The 23,529-nt window shown below is 50.3% G+C and overlaps 1 protein-coding gene across 2 annotated transcripts in view; it reads right to left on the reverse strand.

The window, feature by feature from the left end:
• Dpysl2 (dihydropyrimidinase-like 2) overlaps positions 1 to 23,529 on the reverse strand; it is a 77,775-nt gene that overhangs the window by 28,512 nt on the left and 25,734 nt on the right. For both annotated transcript variants that reach the window (XM_013034447.1, XM_013034448.1), the window contains exons 2-3: positions 21,376 to 21,464; positions 17,942 to 18,126 (exon numbers count right to left, since the gene is read on the reverse strand). In XM_013034447.1, the coding sequence (XP_012889901.1) occupies positions 17,942 to 18,126; positions 21,376 to 21,464 (274 nt within the window). The remainder of the gene's footprint in view (positions 1 to 17,941; positions 18,127 to 21,375; positions 21,465 to 23,529) is intronic.

The following is a 23,529-nucleotide window of genomic DNA, read 5'->3' on the forward strand; positions in this document are numbered from 1 at the left end:
TCAAACGCTGAGTGTGTGTGTACTGCTGCAGACGAGGCAGTGGGTAAGTTCATTAACCCCCCAGGGCCTCAGTTTCCCCTTGTGCAAAAGAGGAAAGGCAACAATGCCTACTTTAGAGCATAGAGCTTGCAAGGCATGAACCCAGCTTTGCTACCCGCATTAGCTGGGTCTTCTCAGGATCCTTTGTGCCTCACTGGGCCCTACCTCTGGGGCTTTCAGGGCCTCGTATCCAGCAAGAGCCTGTGTCACACAAATGGAAGGAACCATGGGACGCAAAGCTGCCTGACCCAACTTCCAGCTCAGGGCTGCTTCTCCAAACATTAGAGCACCCCCAGGTGCTACTCAGAGGCAGGGGGAGGGTGAGGCGGGCTCAGGCCGAGAGTCCCAGGGAGGAAGAACAGGGTGAGGGAAGGGCCTGGGTGAAGGGGCTACTGAGAGGAAGAAGCCACCAGACCGACAGCACCACCAGAAAGGCCTGGAACTGTGAGGCATTCTTTCAGAGGAGCAGGCTTCTGTAGAAAACTGGTTAAGACCCAGGGAACAAAACAAATCTGTCCTGTTTACACAGTCAGGCAGCACGGCCCATAAATCTCACAGAGACCCTCTGTCGGCAGTCATAAACATAGATCTCACCCTGGGGTCCCCCTGCCCCCAGACACTATGATGGACACGGCCTTCCCACCAAACAGAACCTCTTAGGAACAAGCAAATTCACTCCCTGTTTTATTAGGCATCAAATGCAAGCAAGGTTGCCAACTGGAGCAGATAACACAAACTACCCTCATTAACAGAGTGCCTGTCATTCCAATGAAAAGCAAAGTAACCGGATCCTGAGGACTCCTACAACATCAGTTCAATCTCCAACAGGCTTGGCCCATGCTGGAGCCCCAGGGGACACAGGAGGCCAGGCTTCACTGGCTCTTACCTGCCCCGGTGCTCCGTGTGTGGGCACAGGGATCTACCTGCAACAGATCTGCCTGTGTACATGTGTGAGCAGTGTGCCCATGGGGATGTGGATATGTGTGCGTGTGCATATGTGTGCATGTGTGTACATATGTGTTGTGTATATAAGCACATGCATATGGATGGGTGTGATTGTATATCTGTATATGCATATGTGCACATGGCTGTGTGTGCATATTTGTGTGGATCTGTGTGTGTGTGTGTACACAGATACCTGTATGTGCATTGTGCATGTGCCTGTGTGCATGTTATGTGTCTCTGCATACTGATATGTATGCATGCCTGTGGGTATGTCTGTGCACCTGTGTACATGTATCTGTGTCACACACGGGTGCTTATGTGCATGTGATGATATGGATACACGTGTTTCTATACATATGGGTGCTTCTGCATGTATGTGGGTTGCATGATGTGTCTGCATGTTGGTGTGCATGTTGTGTGTTTGCAAGCGTGTCTGCATGGGTATATGCACTTACGTGAGTGGATATTCGTGCATGTCTATGTGAGCATGCCAGGGAGAGTGGGTGGAGGCGAGCTCTCTCCCCTACTTCCTGAGGCTTGGGGTTGCTTGAAGGAAACAGAGGCTACTTCCCAGTTTTCACCCCAAAGTCTGCCAGAAATAAATCTCAGACTATAAATTACAGAAAGAATGGAGAGATGTAAAGAGTGACAGGAAGCCTAGAGATGGGAGGAGGAGGGGCAGATCGGCCCCTCCCAGCCCACAGCTCTGAGGAGCTCCTCCCCCACGGAGGGGCGGCCACGGCTGGACTGGCCAGATGAGGTGGCGGGAGAAATATGTGAGTAATGACACTTCCTCTGTTTGTCTCAGCTTGTGGTTGCCCTGGACTACAGGACCGCAGACTCGGTGCTGGCTTGCCAAAAATAAGAGATTACAGGGCCGTGCGGAAGATCAGAACAAAATAAAAGTCACAACACAGGCTTCCGCGTGCCAGGGGCTGCAGCAGACTCCGTTTTTCCTTCCTATTGGCCTCGTGGAGAAGAGAGCCCAACAGTAGCTTGAGGACCCACAACCTCCCATTAGGCAGAACTAGGTGAGAATGTTCTGGAAAGCCCACAGCCCTAGGCAGTAAGAGGAAAGAACAATGAACAGAGCCACCAAAAGGTCAAGTCTACGTTTTCTTGCTGTCGACCCTATGACCTGAAAATGTCCATGAAAACACAGGAGGTGGTTGGTGCACACCTATATTGGAGTACATCATCGCTGACAAATGATCCGTAACTGTAATGAAGAGCACTGGATTCAAATAACTAATGTGGACAAGAGGCTCACACAGCCCGCCCTGTACACAGGCTGCTGGAGTCGGCACACAGCTCTGAGAACAGAGTGGGACTTGGAACGAGGCGCCTGGCCTCCATTTCTAACACTGTTGTGCAATTCCTCCCGCATCCCCAACAAATGAAGTCCAGTGTGGAAGGAAGGGCGGTGATGTCATTTGTTGACTGGGCTCTGTCCACAGCCAACATAATCTGATGGTGTTCTCCTCCTCAGAAGTTGGACTGAATCCAAACACACAGGAAGAAAAAAGCCATAGCATGACGTCACGCACGCCTGAACCACAGCCGTGGTACCCGGTCCTGTGCCTCCCTTCTCCCGCTGAGGGCCGAGGGCTCAATGGGTCTTTCTTGTGTGCAGCTGATTAGCAAGACAGAATAAAGGCCAATGTATCTGAACAATGAGGGAGAAGCCCTGCAGACAAGGCACCTGTTGTTTGAGAGCCTGTAATTACTCTTTACAACCCAGGATGGTTCCAACTATAGGTGACACCCAGACACTAGCTGTCACTCCTCCCCACCCTCTATAAACTAAAACGCCCGCTTACAATATGTTCTCTTCCTTCTCAGGAAGAGCAGGGCCAGAAGACAATAACGCAGATGTAAAGCACAACTCCAAAGGAACTAGTCTGTACAGAAAATTCTAGAAAATTCCTTGATCCTCATCTTAAGGGAAGTCAGCCAGGCTCAAAAAGACCAGGATCACACGCTTTCCCTTCCATAGGACTTAACCTAGACCTAAGAAAGAGAGGGGGGTGGTGACGGGGAAACTAAAGTAGGACCGTTTAGAGTAGGGGTACCCCCAGGAGGAGAAAGGACAGATGTGAGGATGTTCGGGGACACCAAGAGCAGCTTGGATAGCACAACAAGACTCCTGTCCCAAGAAAATTAATTAAAGTTCATGAAAAAGAAGTTCAGTTGCAGAACATGTTTTTAGGCCCTGGGTTTGATCCAAAAAAAAAAAAAAGAAAAAGTTAAAAAGAGATACTATTTGATAGGACATAGTCACCATGGACTGTCTTCTCCCATCAACACACTGTGAACATGTCTGTAATAGTAGCTGTTTTTCACAACGGTTTTTGATGATTACCTTATTTTTCCTAAAGGAGAATATACATACTTTATTTGGCTAATCACAGGTTTTGGTCATTTAAGTGGCTTCTCTTATTCATTATTTTTTTGGGGGGAGGGGGGTCTGGTCGTGGGGCCTGAACTCTGGGCCTGGGCGCTGTCCCTCAGCTCTTCAGCTCAAGGCTAGCGCTCTACCACTTGAGCCACAGCACCACTTCTGGCTTTTTTCTTTTTGCTTATGTGGTGCTGAGGAATCAAACCCAGGGCCTCAGGCATGCAAGGCAAGTGCTCTACCACTGAGCCACCTTCCCAGTCCCTAGTAGCAGGTTTAAAATTGGGGCCTCATACTTATTAAAGCTTGGTTTGCCTGACTGGCACTACACCACTTGAGCCATGCTACCCTTCCAGCTTTTTTTCTGGTCCTGGGGCTTGAACTCAGGGTCTGGGTGCTGCCTCTGAACTCTTTTGCTCAAGGCTAGTACTCTACCACTTGAGCCACAGTGCCACTTCTGATTTTCTGGTTGCTAATTGGAGATAAGTCTCATGGACTTTCCTGCCCTGGCTGGTTTTAACCTTGATCCTTAGATCTCAGCCTCCTAAGTAACTAGGATCACAGGCGTGAGCCACCAGCTCCCAGCCTAATTTGTTTCTTGAATGTATAAAAGCTTATTCACTAACATAATGTTTCTTTTCGTTTACTTTTTTCTTGGATTCCACATCACCTCCTTTCCCAGTTGAACCTATGACCCTCTCCCCCGCTTCTCCAGGAAGCTTTCCAGAACCTCCCAGATAGAATTGGCCACTAGATATCTTCACCTCATCCCTGCTATGATTTTCTAGGAACGAACGACGTGTCACCCTCCAAATCTGACTCCTCACCCAGTGTCCACATGACTGCCCCCAAGAACCTTCATTCCTGGAAACAGTCACCAAATTTCCCTCCGCTCCACTCCCGCTCCTGTGCTGCAGGAGTGCAGGAGTGTGAGAGGGAGGGCTGAGGCCACCAAAGCCAGCTGTGCAGGTGAGCACAGGGCTGGAACCATCATCCTTTCCTTCCCTCCCCTCCTCTCTCCCCCCTCCCCTCCCTTCCCCCCACACTCAGGCTCACATCCGGTGTCTTGGCCCTTACACAACAGTCCCCATCCTGCCCTCCAGGAACAGGGCAGCCGGAAGTCCTCCACTCCTCTGTCCAGATGGGATCTTAACTCCAACTTGTTATTACTTCTGAGAAGAAGCATTGACTTGGAGCGGGGGGGGGGGGGGGGGGGGGGGGGGGGGGGGAGGGGCTGTAATTCTGATGACAGAAGCTGGGGCGGTGGCAAGCTCTCTGAAGGCTGAGGGGGGAGGATCACTACCCGCTGCCCCACCCACCTCACCTCTCCCTGCACCCTTTTTCCCCCACTCATACCCAATCCACTCAAGCTGAGAAGAGGAAGGAGGAGAGGGAGATTACTTTACTTTTGAATTCTGAAATTCACGATCTCCCGGATCTGCCGTGGAGGTCCTCACCTCCCTTACAGAAGCATCCGCAGGACACTCCTTACCGTCCCCTCCCCCTCTCTCCACCCCTGTTCCCTTCCCCCCCCATCTCCTCCTGCCACCCCATAATCAGACCCCAGGGAAGAATAAAATCCAGCCTTTGGGAATCCTCTCAGCCCCAATCTACTGCAGGAGGCTCCCTGCCTCAAGCAGCTTTTAGAATTCTGCTTCTCATTTCCCAAACCCTAGAACAAACACTGCAGTTCACAATACCCCTTCCCCTGTCAGACTGCCCAGCACACAGCAAATTCTCTGCAAATAGAGTATTTATGTGTACTTCTAATGCCCAGACCAAGCCCTGAGAAATGCCCTGCTGCCTGAGAAACATCAAGGGATGGGCAGATGGATGGATGGATGCGTACATGTGTGGATGGGTGGATGCATGGGAGTGGGTGCATGCATGCATGGTGTGGATGGATGCATGCGTGCATGGGTGGATGGATGGGGTGGCTGGATGATGGATAGGTGGCTGGATGAATGCATGATGCATGGATGGATGAGGTGGATGGGTGCATGCATGCATGGGTGGGTGGATGCATGGATGGGTGATTGGGTGAATGAATGAATGCATGGATGGATGCGTGCATGCATGCATGGGTGGGTGGATGATGGATGCAGGGATGCATACATGGGGTAGATATGTGGATAGTACTGCTATAGCAACCAAAACCAGACCAAGACAAGAACTCTCTAATATCCAGAGCTGTGTTCTCTTAACAGGAAACAAAGAGAGGAAGGGAGATGAGGGCAGAATATAGCCATACTACTCAATGCATATCCTGTGAAATTAGGAAAGGTGCAGAGATGAGTGGAGTGGGAGGGATGAGGGAGAACAAAGAAATGCTCTCTTCAAACTGACATGCTGAATGGCAAACCCTTTGCACAACTACCCAAAGATAATTAAAACCTAGTATTTTATTGAAAGATGAGAACCAGGTAATGGGGAAAAGGTTATCTTTGGAATTGACAACGATTTCTGAGTAATGCCAACCATTTCAATTTCAATTAATTTCCAGCATGAGGACATCAGAACAAGAAGAGGAAGTGGACAATGAAACCACTGGGCTGCTACAGTCATTCACCCCCCAAACCAACTACTAGCCCTACAAATAGCTCAGGAGCCAGATTACATTAGAAACAGCTAACAATAAGACAAGCACTGGTAGCTCATGCCTATAATCCTAGCTACTTAGGGGGCTGAGAGCTGAGGATCATGATTCGAAGCCAGCTCAGAAAGGAGAGTCCATGAGACTCCTTTATTTTTTAGCTATAGCTTTGGTTTTGGTCTTTTTGTTGGTACTGGGGATGGAACCCAGGTCATTGTACTTGCCAGGCAAGCCCTGTGCCACTGAGCTACACCCCAGCCCCTGTGAGACTCTACCTCCATCTCATCCCCCAAAAGCTTGGCTTAATTGGTACAGTGCCAGCCTTGAGGGACAACAGACAGCACCCAGGCCCTGAATTCAAACCCCAGTACTGGCACAAAAAAAGTCTGTGAGACTCCTCCATCTAACCACCAGAAAACCAGTGCTGTGGCTCAAAGTGGTAAAGAGCTAGCTAGAGGTAAAGAGCTTGAGGGGAAAAAACTCAGGGACAGCACCCAGGCCCTGAATTCAAGCCCCATGACTGACACAAAAACAAAAACAAATGAACAAGCAAAAAAAAACCCCAGCTAATAATGTCAGGAACAATACTGATGAGCCACCTTCTGACCTCTGTAACCTGCCAGAGCTCCATCCATCACACCCACCGTCTCCCTACATCCTCCTACAATCCCAACCCTATGTGGCAAGGCGCTTCTGGCAAAAGAGAAAACCAAGGCAGACAGGGAGAGACTTGCCTTAGCTAATAAGCTACAAAAATCAAGCCTGGAATTAAGATCTACAAAGATGTGTCCTCAAGAAAGCAAGGCCTCAAATTCTTTCCATTCCACCTCCCATTTCCTCAGAGAATCCTTGGAGTATCTCCACAAAGGAAAAACAATGCCCAGAAAAGCAGTTCCAACCCTGACACACTGTTTGATTTTTCTCCTTGGCCCCACCCCCCCCTCAAAAACTTCCATATAAGCCGGGCACTAGTAGCTCATTCCTGTAATCATGCTCAGGAAGCTGCAATCTAAGGATCTCAGTTCAAAGCCAGCCTGCGCAGGGAAGTCCGTAAGACTCCTATTTCTAATTAGCCACCAAAAATTAAAAACTAGAAAGCCAGAGGTGGAGCTGTGACTTCAAGAGTTAGAGCACTAGTCTTGAATAGCAAAGCTCAGGAACAGTGCTGAGGCCCTGCCTGAGTTGAGCCCCAGAACAAGCACGCGCACACACGCATGCATACGCGCACACGCGCGCACGTGCACACACCATGTGCCAGGTGAAAGAGGGGAGGGCTGAGCGAATAAACCTTGAGCCATGCCAAAGTAACACAGAGACACACGGGAAAGGGATGTGGGAAGAGCCCTTTACAGCCATTGGCTCCATCTGCCCCAGGCCTTCCAGAAGAGTGCCAATCAGCTGATGAATGCACAGCATGACTCCTACTGACTGTTCCCCAAGTGCCCCTGTGGGGTACAAGGGAAACCTAGGCCAAGCCAGAGCTTCTGTGGGGAGACCAAAGACTCAAGTGACCACCATTAGACAATGGGCCTTTCCCCATGGGCACAGCCTTGGCATAAATGAAGACAGGTGGGACCTGATCACTTTCTCTTCCACATTACAGAAAGTGATGGAAGGGCAGGATAAAGCTAGAATCCCAGAATCTTCCTCTCGCTGGGGTAGACGGTCCTCTCCCCATCAAAGGGGGGCTGGCGGGGAGTTCTGTGCAGCATGCAGCACAGTGCCGACACTTGAACAGTCCACATTACTCTGACGGACCTACACGTGCCATCAGCACAGAGACCAGAGCCCCAGATCTTCCACACGCAAGCTCCTGTGACCGGTGTAGTCCTGTGGATCTGTCAGCCTCCCGTGCCTTCATGTCCAGCACGAGGACCAGCCCTGGTTTTCAGGGAGGACTATAAGGATTGAAAACAATGTGCATAGCCTGGCCTCGGGCCAGAGTCCCAACGAATGCTACTGCCTGCCCTTCCAAGTTACCCAGCTTCCCTCTTGGGCCCTCCACTCCCACCTGGTGTGCAGAAGGGCCCAGAGGGCAACTGTTCGGTCATTTCCTTTCAGAGCTCATCAGAGGACCAAGACTTCAGTGTACGCCTTTGGAGCTAGAGTGAGCCGTGTCTGGGTTCTCCTGGAACAAGCTGGTTTGCAACACTGTCTCAGTGCCGCTATTGGAGGGTGCGTGAGTACAATCCATCTGGAAGAGGCTGCAGGGCCATCTCACTATGTAAAATGACACACGAGGCCACCAGTACTTTGCCTGAGCTGTAACTCTTCGGGTTTGAAGCATTAGTTGCATGGTGAAGCCTTCCCGTCACTGCACCCACACTCGCTCAGAAACACCTGCCAGCCCCTTAGGGACATGCTTCTTAACCACGATTCATCTCGCCACTTTAACCACTGCGCCCTCCCACCTGATCTCCCAGCCCCTGGGACTTGTGTCCCTAATGAGACAAGGCACAAAAGAAGTAAATACTAATAATGGCAGCTCCCAGCTAAAGGAAAACAGGATGGGCCTACCTCTGCTTTGGTCCCCGGATTCCATGCAATGGAACAGGAAGGCTTGGCAAGTAGATGGAGGAGACTACTGTCTTCCCCCAGGCATGGTAAGAAGATGGAGGAGAGAGTGCTGCCCTCCTCCAGTGCTCTCCCAAGCCCATTGCTCTGGGTCCTACATTGTGCTAGCCCCAAGACTGAGGTAGAATTTGTCACCAAGAATGGGAGACAGTTACAGGTGGCTATACACCTATAACCCTAGCAACTCAGGTGGCTGAGATCTAGGATCCTGGTTCAAAGTCAGCTGGGGCAAGAAAGTCTGTGAGAGTCTTATCTCCAATCAACTACCAAAAAAGCCAGAAATGGAGGTCTGGCTCAAGAGGTAGAATACTAGCCTTGACCAAAAATGCCCAGGGAGATAGGGCTGGGAAGGTGGCTCAGTGGTAGAGTGCTTGCCTTGTATGCATTAGGCCCTGGGTTCGATTCCTCAGCACCACATAAGCAAAAAGAAAAAAGCCGGAGGTGGCGCTGTGGCTCAAGTGGTAGAGCGCTAGCCTTGAGCTGAAGAGCTGAGGGGCAGCGCCCAGGCCCAGAGTTCAGGCCCCACGACCGGACCCAAAAAAAAAAAAGCCCAGGGAGAGCACCCGGGCCCTGAGTTCAGGCCCCAGGAGGGGCACAAAAAAAAAATGGGGGAGGGCTTGGTGGCACTGGCTTGGGAAACAGAATGAGTGTTACAGTGTGATGCTGGCCTCAACAGAATTCCACCAGTCTCTGAATTTGTATCCACTGTAAGTTTGAATCCAGTGAACTGCTTCCTGATAGCATTGCTTCACATCTGCAGTTGTTTTTTTTTTTTTTCCTGCTGCATTTAAGACAGTAATTCTTTGACATGGGCTTGGAAATAAAGCCAGCTTTAAACTCTCTTCCTGGTCTCAAGAGACAGACCTGGAATCAGAGCCTGGGCCACTGCATCCTTAGTACAAAGAAGGTAACTAGAGGCAGAGACAGAGCCATGCTGATGAAGAGATAATAAGACAGGTGACTTACAAGGCCAGATAGATAACATATATATACATATAGATACAGATATATCAGATGCAAAATATAGGTTAGGTTGCAAGATATTATTAGATTAGATAGATAAATAAAAAGATAGATGGATAGATGATTTTTTCTTTTTTAATTTTTTGGGTCTGGTCATGGGGCCTGATCCCTAGGCCTGGGCGCTGTCCCTCAACACTTCAGCTCAAGGTTAGCACTCTACGACTTGAGCCACAGCACCACTTCCGGATTTTTTTTTTCTTCTGCTTATGTGGTGCTGAGGAATCGAACCCAGGGCCTAATGCATGCAAGGCAAGCGCTCTATGCCACCCTCCCAGCCCCCAGATAGATGATTGATAGATAGACAGATAGAAGAGTGATTCTCATAGATACCAGAAGTATCATTTAAAAATAGTATGGTGCCGGGCGCTGGTGGCTCACGCCTGTAATCCTAGCTACTCAGGAGGCTGAGATCTGAGGATCGCGGTTCAAAGCCAGCCCGGGCAGGAGAGACCGTGAGACTCTTATCTCCAATAAACCAACAGAAAACCGGAAGTGGCGCTGTAGCTCAAGTGGTAGAGCGCTCGCCTTGAGCTGAAGAGCTGAGGGACAGCGCCCCGGCCCAGAGTTCAAGCCCCATGACCGACAAAAAAAAAAAAAAAAAAGCTATAAAAAAAAAAATAGTATGGTACAAAAAAAAACTCAGAGATAAAAGTCTGCTGTCTCCCTTGCATGGATGTGGAAATTGCCATCCAGAAATAAATAAGAGTGAGTAGATGGAATGCTCCAGAAAGGGAAATTAAACCTAGATCTGCTTCTTGGAGCTCTCCTGGTCAATCCTATGGTTTGAATCTCATCCTCTCAAGTGTGGTTCGGTGAGTGTCACCCAGCTGCAGAGCGGCTAGGATGCAGGGTCTGGATGGCCCCGAGTTCACCATTCTGTTTTTACTCAGAGCTTTTGATTTCTTCCTCACAGGCTCCCCACAAGGAGGAAGAACAGCCCTGCCCTGTTAGTAGAGGGAGATTCAGTCATAAACACTACGAATTCAACAAAAGACAGAGGGGCTCCCAGGGAACCAGCACACCGGTGGCCTCCGGGCCTGGGGAAGAGTCCACGGTCCAGAGTCACTTCACTCGGCCCTTCACACGCCACCTCCTCCTGCCCGTCCTCCAGCCCTCGTCCTGCTCATTGCCTTGTACCCTGAGCGCTCCATGTCCCACCCAAGTGGCCCTTAGGGAACCGGCCTAGCAAAACCTCCTGGGCCACCAAAGAAAGCAAGCGAAAGTGGGAGGTGTTCCCCGTTCAGCTTCATGAACTTCTAGAGGGCGTCTGGCTGCAAACCCCCCCACTCCCAGGTTGTATCAGGAGACTCCCCTCCCTGGCAGTAACTGGAAGCCAGACTGGCCAATGCCAGACCCACCTAGCGCAAGGAGAAGTTCTGCTGCCTGCGTTCTGCGAATCCTAATGAGCAGTGTTTAATGACGCCCCAGCTCACTGCAGAACTCCCTTCCCCGCAGAACGGCCTGCACCCTTGCTACCACCACACTCAAAGAAAGCTGCCTCCCAAACGGGCGAACCCCAGAGCGCTCACTGCAATCGCTACTCACTGTCACGCTTTCTCATTACTCGTGGTAGTGAAGGCTGACTGGAAGTGAGAAGCTGAGCAAACGGCGTCACACAAGAGCACGTCAGAGACAGGAACTGCAAATCTCAAATAAGTGATCACCACTGGGGAAGACGTAGAAAGCCTGGTACCGGTGGCTCACGCCTGCAATCAAGAGGCTGAGATCTGAGGATCACAGTCCAAAGCCAGCCTGGGCAGGAAAGTCCCCCTGAGACTCTTACCTTCAACTGACCACCAAAAACCTGCAAGTGGGCTGTGATTCAAAATGGTAGAGCACTAACCCTGAGCACAACAGCTCAGGGACAGTGGCCAGGTCCTGAGTTCTAGCCCTACAACCAACAGAAAAGATAGAAGGGAAGAGGCAAAAGAGCGGGGGGGGGGGGGGGGGGGATGGTGGTGAGGGCTTCACAGTGACTAGGACCAAAGCCTTGGATGGGAATCCGGAGGAAGCACAAAGCCCTTCAGGCCATCTACTCCTTTTGAACATTATGGACCTTTCTTTTCCAAAAAGAAGGCTCACATCTAGGCAGGACAAATGGCGCAGAGCCCCCATCCTCGAGGATGGTCAGGAATTACAGTCAGCAGATCCACAACCATTTAGAGTAGTGACGAGTGCTCAGAGGTGACTAAGAGGGTCTGGCCTGCCCCGTGACCCAGCATGGAAGCCAGCCAGGACCAGCCACACTGCCACACTTGGTGGGAGGTAATGAAGGACTTCCCCAAACCCTAGCACTCTCCAGAGTCACAGAGAGAGGGCTTCCAAGAGGCGGAAGATGGGGAGAAAAGTGGTAAGAACTCAGGTGTCCTACAGCCCACCCACACCCCCCATGCCAACCAGAGCAGCTCTGCTGTCTAAGTGTCACACGGAGGGCGCCATGTGGGCTTCCTGGCAAGAGGGGGCTGCCCACAAGCCCCCGCAGCCCCATGACCCCCGTAAAGCTGGTAAGGACAGCAGCAGCAATGGGCCGCGCTCCTGTCTGACTCACTCAGCCACCTGTCAGGCAGCCAACATGGCAGCTCCCACACAAGTGGGCACCACAGGAAAGTGGACGGGGTACCATTTCTGTCCTGCAGAAGTCTGTGCCCAGTGCTTTTTTTTGGTCAGGCATAGGACTTGAACTCTGGGCCTGTCCCGCTCAGCTCTTCAGCTCAAGGCAAGCGCTCTACCTATTGAGCCACAGCACCACTTCCAGTTTTCTGGTGGTTTACTGGAGATCAGAGTGTCATAGACTTTCCTGACCAGGCTGGCTTTGATCCTGTGATCCTCAGATTGCAGCCTCCTGAGTAGCTAGGATTATAGGTGTGAGCCACCGGTGCCCAGCTTGTGCCCAGTTCTTTGGCTGGAAAACAGGACAAGGACTCCTTGGTGGGGGGAGGGGATGGATAAGGCTGTCATGGAAACCCCTGGCTAGTAAGTGAGACTAGGTTAGAAAGGCCTGATGACAGCCCAACAAGTCCACCACCTCCTCTGAACGAGAGTAGCCATCCTGGCCAACAGGACTGCTGGGAAGTTTCCACAGACCCAGCCTGAGCACTCTCTAGGGAAATTTTGGAGATTTTTCAGGTAGATTTTGGAAGCAGAGGATGGAGACTGCCCGAGCTCTGCGTGTAACGCCCACTAGCAGAGCGGGACCTGGGCTCCGCCCCCACCTTATGAGCTGTTCTCATTGCCAAGGCTTGTCAGTAGCATCCCTCAGGACCAGGGGCCTCGCAAGACACACTCGAACACTAAGGTATCTGCCACATGTCCGTGTTGTAGGTCTAGAGACCCACCCAGGAATGCCCTTGCTTCTGGAAAGGTCTGGAAGACTGATCCCACCACCCTACCAGTCAGCTGGCCAAGCCCAACACTACAATCCTTTCTGAAGTAAGCACCGTGTGCAGCAGGTGCTGAGCTGCGCAGAGCTGTGCTATTCTCAGGACGCTTCCTTCTTGTTTTCTGGTGCCCAACCTGGGAATTGAATCAGGGCCTAGGGGCTGTCCCTAAGCCCTTTTTTTGCAACCCTTGGTGGTTCATTGGAGATAAGAGTCTCACATTTTCCTACCCAGACTGACTTCAAACCGTGATCCTTAGATCTCGGGCTCCTGAGTAGCTAGGATTACAGGCGTGAGTCACTGATGCCTGGCTGGATGCGTCCTTCTTTAACCTCTTCTCTGCTCAGCACCAAGGATCAGGTAACCTGCCCAAAAACCCTGCCAGGGAGTACCCAGCAGCTGCCAGCCCAGCACTCAGGGCTGAGATGTGCGCAGTGACACCTGAGCAGGCCCCGCTCGTGGCATCAGCTTTCCGAAGGCATCCTGTCCTTGCGTGACGTGTGTGATCTCCCCCATGAAGGGTCTGGGGAGACAGGGGCGGAGCGCAAGGCACCCGCTCCAGAGCCCAGTGGAGAACGCGGCTTCCCATCGCCAGACCACAGGCAGAGTCTGTGGCGACGGCTCCCATCCCGGACTTTGGAACTTCAGTCTGATGTGGCCAAGTGTTTTCGTGAATACTTTCTAACCCTAGTCCAATGAGTGCTGTGAAGGGAATAATCAAAGTATCAATTACAGACACGTTCATATTACACTGCGTGTGTGTTCACACATGTGTGCTCGTCACCAGCAGGGAGCAAACCCACATGCCACATGGTTGAAAAAATGACAAGCAGCGGATGTCCCACAGCGGCCTTCTTGAGCCACATCCCCTCAGGAAGCCTCCTCTTTTCTCCCAAGCCTCTTGCCTCCACTGGCAAGGATCACCAAGAGCTGGGCAACACCCAAGGGTTTCTGGGAAGGGTGGCTGAGTTCGCCAGAGAGCTGAGACCACGTGACTTCTCCAGTGGCAAGAGCCGCTACCCTGAGGGCAAGCTCCATGACTGCAAGGACTAGCAAGAGTGTGGCATTTCTGCCTGGAGCCCCATCTCAACAAACAAGCCAAGTGTAGTTGCATACATCTGTTAACCCAACTACTTAAGAGGCCTGAGTAGAAGGATTACTGTCAGAGGCCCGCCCCAGGCAAAAACAGGAAAGTTTAGTCAACAAATAACTAAAGCCAAAAAGGGCTTTAGACGTGATTCGTAGCTAGCACAAGGCTCTGAGTACTGCCAAATACATAACATTTTTAATTACACCACACATGTCTGGATCCTTTTCCTCGTCGTGATTCCCTAAACAATATAGGGAACAACTATTTGCATAGCATTTACATTGTATTAGGCATGAATAATCAAGAGGTAATTTAAAGTATATGGATGGGAGGGGATGCGTGGGTTATATGCAAATGACCTGCCATTTTACATGAGGGACTTGAGCGTGTATGCTTCTACAATCCTTGGTGATCCTGGAACCAACCCCAACCGACACCCAGGGTCCTACAGGACCTGCCTCACAGCAGGGACTCAAAATCAGTCAGCGCATCACTGAGCTAAATGCCACGTCATGGAAGGACCAGACATGGGCTCCCTCAGCTACATCGCAAAATTGTTCCGCTGCAGGCTTAGACTCCAGGGAAGAAGAGAGGAGTCCCTGTTCTCAGCCAGGGATGGTCACCCTTTTATCAGCCTCCAGGGCTCGAGGCAAGCTCCTGAGTACAACACATACACACAACACCAGCCCTTCCAGAAGACTCCCTCCTTCCAGGCTGGCTGGGACCTAGGGAGCAAAAGTGTGCATGCGCACACCCAGGTGGCACCCTGGCACACCTGCTCAGGCAGGGACCTGCACAGGGTAGCCTCCTGTCTGCTCCTGCAGATACAGCGGAGCTCCAGAATATTCTGTAACAGGGCAGCGGGGAGTGGGATGCTAAAGCAGCAAGCCCACCTCTGGGCCAACTTGTCCCAGAGAACAGAGGCGGCCAACGTGGCACAAGGAGGAGGGGGTGGGGCCAGGGTACACCAACAGACTGACCGCGGCAGGCTGTGTCCTTCTGGCCTGTGTCCCCCTTTGTAAAACCAGGTAACTCTTCTACCTACTTCCCGGACACTGTGGAAGCCTAGCAGTTCTGATGACCCCAGGGTCCCGGAGGCCAGTGTTTTCCCCAAGGAGCCCTCGGCTAGTCTAGATGAGCCCAGTCGGCTCGGTCAGAGGCTCTGCCCACCCGTCCCTGGCTGGAAAGGGCAAAGGGCGTCCCCCTGCCTGCGGCGGCGTCCTGTCACAAAGATCCCATTGTGCGACTGTCAACAGCAGGTTCTGTGGGCTGGCAATCTCATTTTCTCTGGCTGGCATGCCATCTTCCTTAAACTGGAAGCGCACGGCACGCCGAGCAATGTCACACAGAAACGGGCCCTCCAGGGCCCATGACACAGGAAGGCCTAACAGGTGGAGACGGCCCTGCGGGTACAGGTGAGCCAGCGTGGAGAAGAGAAGATGGAGGACAAGGGCTAGGCAGTCTACGCGTCAATTTACTTGATTGCTTGTCTCAGCCACAGGCATGGCCACTCAAGCTTGGACTTCAATGTGCTCAAAATGCTCAGCACATTCCTTTGGCGGCCTCGATATTCATTCAAGCTGCAATGTCACTAAAGAAGCAGGTCGTGGGCACCCAGGGATTCACAGGAAGCTATTCCTCTTCAACAAGGCCCCTTCGTGGTAAAGCAAGCCTCAGCCACAAGCACACTTAAAGTATTGCACAATATGTTATGACCGGCTGGGGGGGGGGGGGGATAGAAATAAAGAAAAAAATCCTAATTTCGCGGTCATCTGAAGGAAAAGCAAAGGCAAGCTGGCGGAAACTGTGCTCGGCTCAGCTCAGCACCCAATCAGGTGTTTGGAAGCAGTGAGCATTTTTCTCAGGCTGCCAGAGCCATGGAGGTTGGGGGTGAGCATGCACTGCTACCTGCTTACTTCCTTTCTTTTGAGTTTTACTCATCAACCCCTTTGGCCAAACCAAATGGGAAGTGAAGGTGCGGTTCAAGTGGTACAGTGCCAGCCTTGAGCTAAAAATTCCAAGTGACGGTGCGAGGCCCTGCTACTGGCACCAAAAAAATAAAAAAAGGATGGTGCCACCGGTGAACATTGCTGTGCTCTTGCTCAAGAGGCCAAGTGGGCCACTGGCCCTCAGTCCTGGTCCCTGACCATCTACCCACTGACCATCCACTGACCCTCCTGGGGGACCACTGTGGTGAACAGAAGGAAGCCCCTGGCCTCCAAGGGAGAAGGCCAAAGGGAAACCAAGCAGCAAGAAGGGATACGGTCCCACGGCAGGGGAGGGCAGGAAGAGGCAAGAAATAGAGCAAGGCCTGGAAGCCCAGGACATACACAGGGAGAAAGGATGCCTGGCAGAAAGGCAGGATGGGAGAAAATGCCAGCAGAAGCCCCTTGAGTAAGTGTAAGAGGACACATTTCTGCCCACAGGGGCTGAGCAAAGACCATGTGACTAGAGGCAATGTCTCTCTCTCTCTCGGAGCTCAAAGCAGAGGAAGCTGGGAAGCCTAGAAAAACTTCCTGTCAGCTAGAGATTCCTTCACCATGTGGATGAGCCACTAAGGCCCCGAGAAGCGAGGTGACCTGGCCAAGGCCAGACAGCGAGATGGTACTGGAAGGTACCTGAGCTCTCTCCAGTCTCCTGACCACTGGAGGGTTCCCTCTAGGGTATCCCTCCAACAATAGATAGATGTCACATTGTTCCTGGCACACTGACCCTCGGGGACCAATGCATGGCACTGTGGGCATCCGCCTGCATGCAGAGCCGAGGCTCTGACCACCTGACTTGGCCTGCCATCTACCAGTGAGCAGTGTGTGCCTTGCTAGCTCAGATACTACTTGGTGGCTTGCCCTGGAGGCAGAGAGGAAATGCCCACTTGGGCCTAGTCCAGAGCAACAGGCCAAGCAGTAGGAATGCCCGGGGGTACAGAAAGGATCCCTTGAAAACTGTACAGACCAGGCTGGAAAGCAATGCCTGGAGCAAGACAGAGGAGGTAAGGCTCCAACCTGGGGATCTGTGTGGAAGTGACAGCGAAGCCGGCTTAGATACTTCAACCCCTAAGACCAGACGAGGATAATGCCAGGGAGGATGTGGAGACAGCAATGTTCCCCATGGAAGACAGGAAAGAAACATCCAGACAGACCCCGAAGCAAGAGGACACAGACTGTCATGGAGAATCGCCTAGTGATGCAATCTTCTCTGAGGCAGAAACCGCCAGGTTCTCTCTCCTCATTAGATTTGTCAGATGCTATGCTGACCTTCACTCTTAGACAGAATCTGTTTTCCAATATATGTACCTCACAGGGCCACTACGTAGCTAGACCACTCTTCTGAACTAAAATGTCTGCCACAAATCATCCTCGGACCTGAATCCAGTGAATAGCCTTTCGATGTGCCCAAGCAACACAAATTCCTTGGGTGAAGGGTGTCAATTTTTACATGGTGGGGGGGGAGGTGGAGGAAGCCTCCAAGAGGCAAGATGTCTGGTTCTTCTCAGTGTCCAACCAAGGCTGTGATTTTCCTCTCACCAGATTACAGATTAATAATGGCTCAAAATTTCATTTGGTGCCCCCATCCTCATTCTAAGAAGCGCCCTAAGGAAAATAGTTAACGAAGGAAGGCTCAAAATTGACTCCGAAGATGACAGTGTTTTTTCACACTCGAACAATTTCAAGGTCAAAGTAAAACCAGAGTCATCAAGCAGAGAAAGCAAAAAACCATTCCTTTTATCCTTCCAAAATGCCCAAGAACCATGTTCTCAAGTTCAGGTGGGAAAAAAAATCCCAAATCTGACAGCAAACAGGGATCAGGAGATAAGAGAAATCCCTTCCCGAGCCAGCCCAATCACCCACTTTCACTACCACAGTCATGGGTCCCTGGTACCACAGGAATGGTTCCGAGCCTCTTACTGATCATGGTGGTTCCTCCAGCCAGGGCAGCCTTGGTCCCCTGGAAGAAGTCATCGGCAGACGTCATCCCCTGCTCAGGCATCTGGAAACGAGTGTGCACGTCGATTCCCCCAGGGATCACCATTCTGGAGTGGGCTTCGATGGTCTTCACCCCTCCTGGCACGATCAGGTTTTCTCCTATTTGCCTAAATAGACAGGATGAGTCAGACAGACAGTGAGTGAAACGTGGAATTGGATGCCAGCTGACAGCTATTTTCCCTAAGCTACAAACTGTCCTCCAGGGCAGGCAGCGAACTTTCTGGATCATTGCTATACTTTATCTGCTCCTCACCAAGTAAGAGGGTGTGCAGGAAGCACAATCTACATAAGGAACCAGGCGACCAATTGAAGATTAGCTATCAGCAGCCCCCCAAATCAAATGATATCCAGGCCCCAAGATATTGCTATAAAATGCCACTACACCATCTTAAAACACAAACCACTGAACTAACTTTCCAACAGCAATCTACATCAGACATAACTGCACTTTCCCAACATGGGTTTTAGCAAATTCTTTTCAACAGAGGGAAAGACATGTGGAAGGGCGGAGGGAGAAAACACATACACACACACACACACACACACACACACACACACTAAAAAAAAAGTAAGCACTATATTGTAATGATTTCAAAGCTTAGAAGCAGGTGCTATACAATTCCAACTTATTAAAGGCAGAAAAATAAATAATCACCATGTGTTGAACAAGATCCTTTTTTTTTTTTTTTTGTCAGTCATGGGGCTTGAACTCTGGGCCTGGGCACTGTCCCTCAGCTCTTCAGCTCAAGGTGAGCACCCTACCACTTGAGCTACAGCGCCACTTCCGGTTTTCTAGTGGTTTATTGGAGACAGGAGTCTCAAGGTCTTTCCTGCCTGGGCTGGCTTTGAACCGGGATACTCAGATCTCAGCCTTCTGAGGAGCTAAGATTACAGGTGTGAGCCACCGGCGCCCAGCTCCTTTTTTTTTTTTTTTGCCAGTCCTGGGACTTGAACTCCAGGCCTGGGAGCTGTTAGGGACAGCCTCTCTGTGCTCAAGGCTAGTGCTATACCACTTGAGTCACAATGCCACTTCTGGATTTTTCTGAGTAGTTTACCTAAGGGTCTCACAGACTTTCCTGTTCAGGCTGGCTTCAAACTGTGATCCTCAGATCTCAGACTCCTGAGTAGCTAGGTGTGAGCCACCACTATCTGGCTCATTTCCAAAGTTTAAAAATAATTTTCTGGACTGGGAATGTAGCTTAGTGCCAGAGTGCTTGTTTAGCATGCATGAAACTCTGGATTCGTTTTCTCAGTACCACATACACAGAAAAAGCCACTGTGGCTCAAGTAGTAGAGTGCTAGCGTTGAGCAAAAAAAGTCCAGGGACAGTGCCCAGGCCCTGAGTTCAAGCCCGCCCCCAAAAAATAATAATAATAATTTTCTGACATATTTCTATCAACTTTTATGGAAGCTGGGTTCTGGTGGCTCACATTTGTAATCCTAGCTACTCAAAAGGCTGAGATCTGAGGATCACAGTTTGAAGCCAGCCCAGGCAGAAAAGTCCATGAGACTTTTACCTCCAATTAAACAGCAAAACACTAAAAATGGAGCTATTTGGGCTAGGGATTTAGCTCAGCAGAAGAGTGCCTGTCTGGCGAGCGCCAAGGTCCTGAGTTTGGTCCTTAGCTCTGGGGGGAAAAAAAAAGCTATAGAAGTGGAGCTGTGGCTCAAGTGGTAGTGCACCAGCCTTAAGCAAAAAAGCCAAGCAAAGCTAGGAAGTTGGCTCAGTGGTAGAGCGCTTGCCTTGCATGCATGAGGCCCTGGGTTGGATTCCTCAGCACGAATTAAGCAGAAAAAGCTGGAAGTGGCGCTGTGGCTCAAGTGGAAGAGTACTAGCCTTGAGCTGAATTGCTGAGGGACAGCGCCCAGGCCCAGAGTTCAGGCCCCATGACTGGCAAAAAAAAAAAAAAAAAAAAAGCCAAGCAAAAGCACTAGGCCCTGAGTTCAAGCCCAAGTACCAGCACCAAAAAGAGAAAATGAGCTAAGAAGGAGTTGGAGAAGTCCTAAGGCAAATGACTCTGAACAACAGCATAGTCCTGACCCCTTCCTTCCAGGTCAGTGTCCCTTTGCCAGCTAGACCATGCTGTCCTGTAGCTGGCAGAGGAAATGGAAGAAGACAGTCATGGCGTTTGAAAGCCTACAGCTGAGACCCGTCACAAGCAAAGCCACATGGAGAAAACATTCAATGTGGGAATGCTAAGTCCTATTTTAGCTTCATAAATCAGGGTGTGAGCTTCCAGGCAACCGAGAGCCACTCCAGTTTTCCACTCCTCAGAATTGGTGTGCTGCAAACACTTCATGAATGCTGTTCATTTAAAAGATGTAATTCGCTGCAGTGTTTGTCTTTAAGCAGATGTGCCCTTTCTCCATAGCCTGGCCCAGTGGAAAGAGCACAAAAATTCAACTGGTTCATTTAACCCTCCTAAGTCCCCAAATACTCCTAACTGCCCTCTCTCCTTTATAACCTAATACACAAGCAACACCAGAGCAGCCTTATTTGTGCCAATTGCCACTTAAAAGAATGGAACCTAAAATCCCCTGAGATTAGGCAGCAATTTGTGTTACTTGGTAATTAACTCAGTGTCCTTCTGTGGCCCTTCCAACTTAGATTCCTAATGAAGGAGGCAGATGGGTGTCTTCACCAGAGATGCTGCCTGCTATGTTTGGGTCCTTTGATTGGGCAATCTCTCCCAAGCAACTCCATTCTAGGAAAACTTTCCAGATACTCAGCATATCACACACCAAGTATCTGAGCTGGCAACAAAAGGTAACATGTCACCTCATAAAAACAGCTAAACACATAATGCATGGGTATAGAGGTAACTGTGACTTTGAATCCCCTAAGCCTGAATTACCAAACTCACTAATAACCACCAATCAAAGTGGGCTTAAAACAGATACTAAGGCGAGCTGCTCATACCTATAATCCTAGCTACTCAGAGGTTTGAGATTAGAAGATCAGGGTTCCAGTCTCCTGGAAAAAAATCCATGAGGCTCCTGATCTCCAAAGTAATCACCCAAAAAAGCCAGAAGTAAAGGTACGGCCCAACTGGAAGAGTGCCAGAGACAACCTGAGTTCAAGCCCCGGTACTAAGAAGATCACCCTTTGTACTAAGAAGATCCCCCTTTGTGTGTGTGTGTGTGTGTGTGTGTGTCACTGACATGCACATGCGCACTCTCTGCACAGGATATGTGCTAAGGATCCAACACAGAGATTTTTCAATGAATCCATGTCTCCAGCCCAAAGTTATTGACTCTGGTTACCCCAGTAAGCTTGAGACGACATGTGTGAGGTGCACATGGGAACACTGGAACGTGTGCAGAACCACACAACCGTGCACTACTGTGTTACTTACTTGATCAACCCATCTTCCATGTATATGTCTGCATAAAAGGACTGGTCATCATTCACTATCTTCCCTCCTTTGATCAAAAGACGATCACTCTGAAAATAAACAGGCAGTAAGGTCACCACACATAAATGGCCCAGGAGAAACACAAGCTCTAAGTGAGCTCGGGCACCTCATTCAAACGTGATGCTCAAAATCAGTTTCAGAAAGGTTGTTCTACCCAGTGAACCTGTAAGCAGCCAACTGCTCGTCAATGGGCCAAACTCATCCTAGATAAATGAACCATTTCTTTCAATGAGACCTCAGACCTGAAAGTCAAAGAAAATAAGAAAAAGACAATATACCCCTTAAATGACTTTTGGCTACATCTCATTTTTAAAAAAAAAAAAAAACAAAAATTCCACCCACATGAAGGCAAGTCATATCCTGGCACTGTCTGTGTGGGGGAAACTGACCAAAGTCTGTTGTCATGGCATATCCCACACAAACACATTGGCTCAACCATAACAAGGCTTCGATTCACTATGTCCTGTTACATTTGCATTTACTCTTGGGGTAAATCAGCCCAAGTGTACAAGAAATAGACCATTTTAACTAAGCAGTTAATCAGGTTCTGTGATAAATGAGCTGGCAAACTTTATAACTTAACATGGTTATAGACTGTTGATGCTCTTCTATTTTAACTTCATATTGGTGTAAAAAAATAAATAAATAAAGGACAGGCAGCATTTGAGGGAGGGAGGGCCAAGAATGCCACTGAAATGCTATCATGACTTGCGGCCATCCCCACACTGTGATGGAATGGAATGTGAATAGCCGGTGTCCGGTGAATTTGTGCCTACATTATGTCAGACCAGATTTAATCTTCACATGGGGAACCTTATTTTATTTTACTTTTACTCTACAAAAACCTTTGAAAGGGTGTCATTCATCTGAACAGTAGTGAATGAAGAGCTTACTAATATTCTCAGCAAGGGCTTTTTAAATTTAGCAGTTACCCAGAAAAATCAGAAAATCTTCCAAATATATGTATATATATACACACACACATGCATGCTACTACAAAGAAAAAGAAGATACACTTGCACATAAATGCACACGCATCTAGGTTTGGAAAGTATTTATTGTTCTCTGATAAACTAAAAACTATACGACCATATTCATTTCATATACGTGGGGGGGGGGGTCTTTCATCTTGAAATGGCTCGATGCAAACTCAACAATTCCTGCACCAGAATAAATGTAAAAATCCTTAATGATTCCCACTCACCACACTATTCGGAGATGGGGGGTGATTTGTGGGTGGGCAAGATTCTACTCCCTTGACATGTAGGAAAACTGAGGCTGAGAGAGGTTGAACAAGGAGATGCCCTGCCCTGCCCTTCCCCACCAGCACCCTCCCTCACTGTGGTTCCCAGCCCAGCCATCACCCTGAATCCCCTCTGGCTTCAGGATGCAAGACAAAAACAAAACATCAGAGCTGGATCCCTCTAGTTAGTACCTTCTAGAAGGCTTCTTACATAAGAGGCTGCCCGTGGTGATGGAGAGAGGGAGAGGAAGAGGGAGGGAGGGAAGGAGGGAGGGAGGGAAGGCAGGCTACAGGACCTAGGATAATGCAACCAGATTTGGTTTTTGAGTGGAGGGGGCGCTGTTGTAAAAAGTGGGCTTGTTGATCATTGTTTGCCTATTTTTTTTTTCTCCCCACCCTGTCAAAATGAAACTGCCTGGCTTATTCAGGAGGACAGCAAATCATCCGCGGATCCCAACAGCACCTGACCCCCGCCCCAACCCCACCTCCCCGGTCTCCTTCTCCCCTCCAGGGGACACAGCAGGATGGCTCTCCCGCAGGGGACCCGGTCCTTGGGGACCTGGGGTGCTGGAGACAGAGCTGGGATACACGGTATGCATATATGGACACATCAAAACGAAACCCCTGGTCCAACCAAACCGAGGCTAATAAATATGCGGTTAAACATCTCACAGCCATAAGAGGGGAAAAAAGGGAAGCCAGCTACCCCGCCCCCCCCCCGCGCCCCGACCGGGGCCGGAGACGCGGCGCACACGCCCCCTCCCCCGCGCGTGTGTTCCCGCAGCTCCCTGCGGATGGGTGTGTCCTCGGGCGCCGAGGGGAAGCCCGGGTGCCCGGAGACACCGGCAGAG

Source organism: Dipodomys ordii, unplaced genomic scaffold, assembly GCF_000151885.1.
Source record: "Dipodomys ordii isolate 6190 unplaced genomic scaffold, Dord_2.0 Scaffold189, whole genome shotgun sequence".
Classification (NCBI taxonomy): Eukaryota; Metazoa; Chordata; class Mammalia; order Rodentia; family Heteromyidae; genus Dipodomys; species Dipodomys ordii.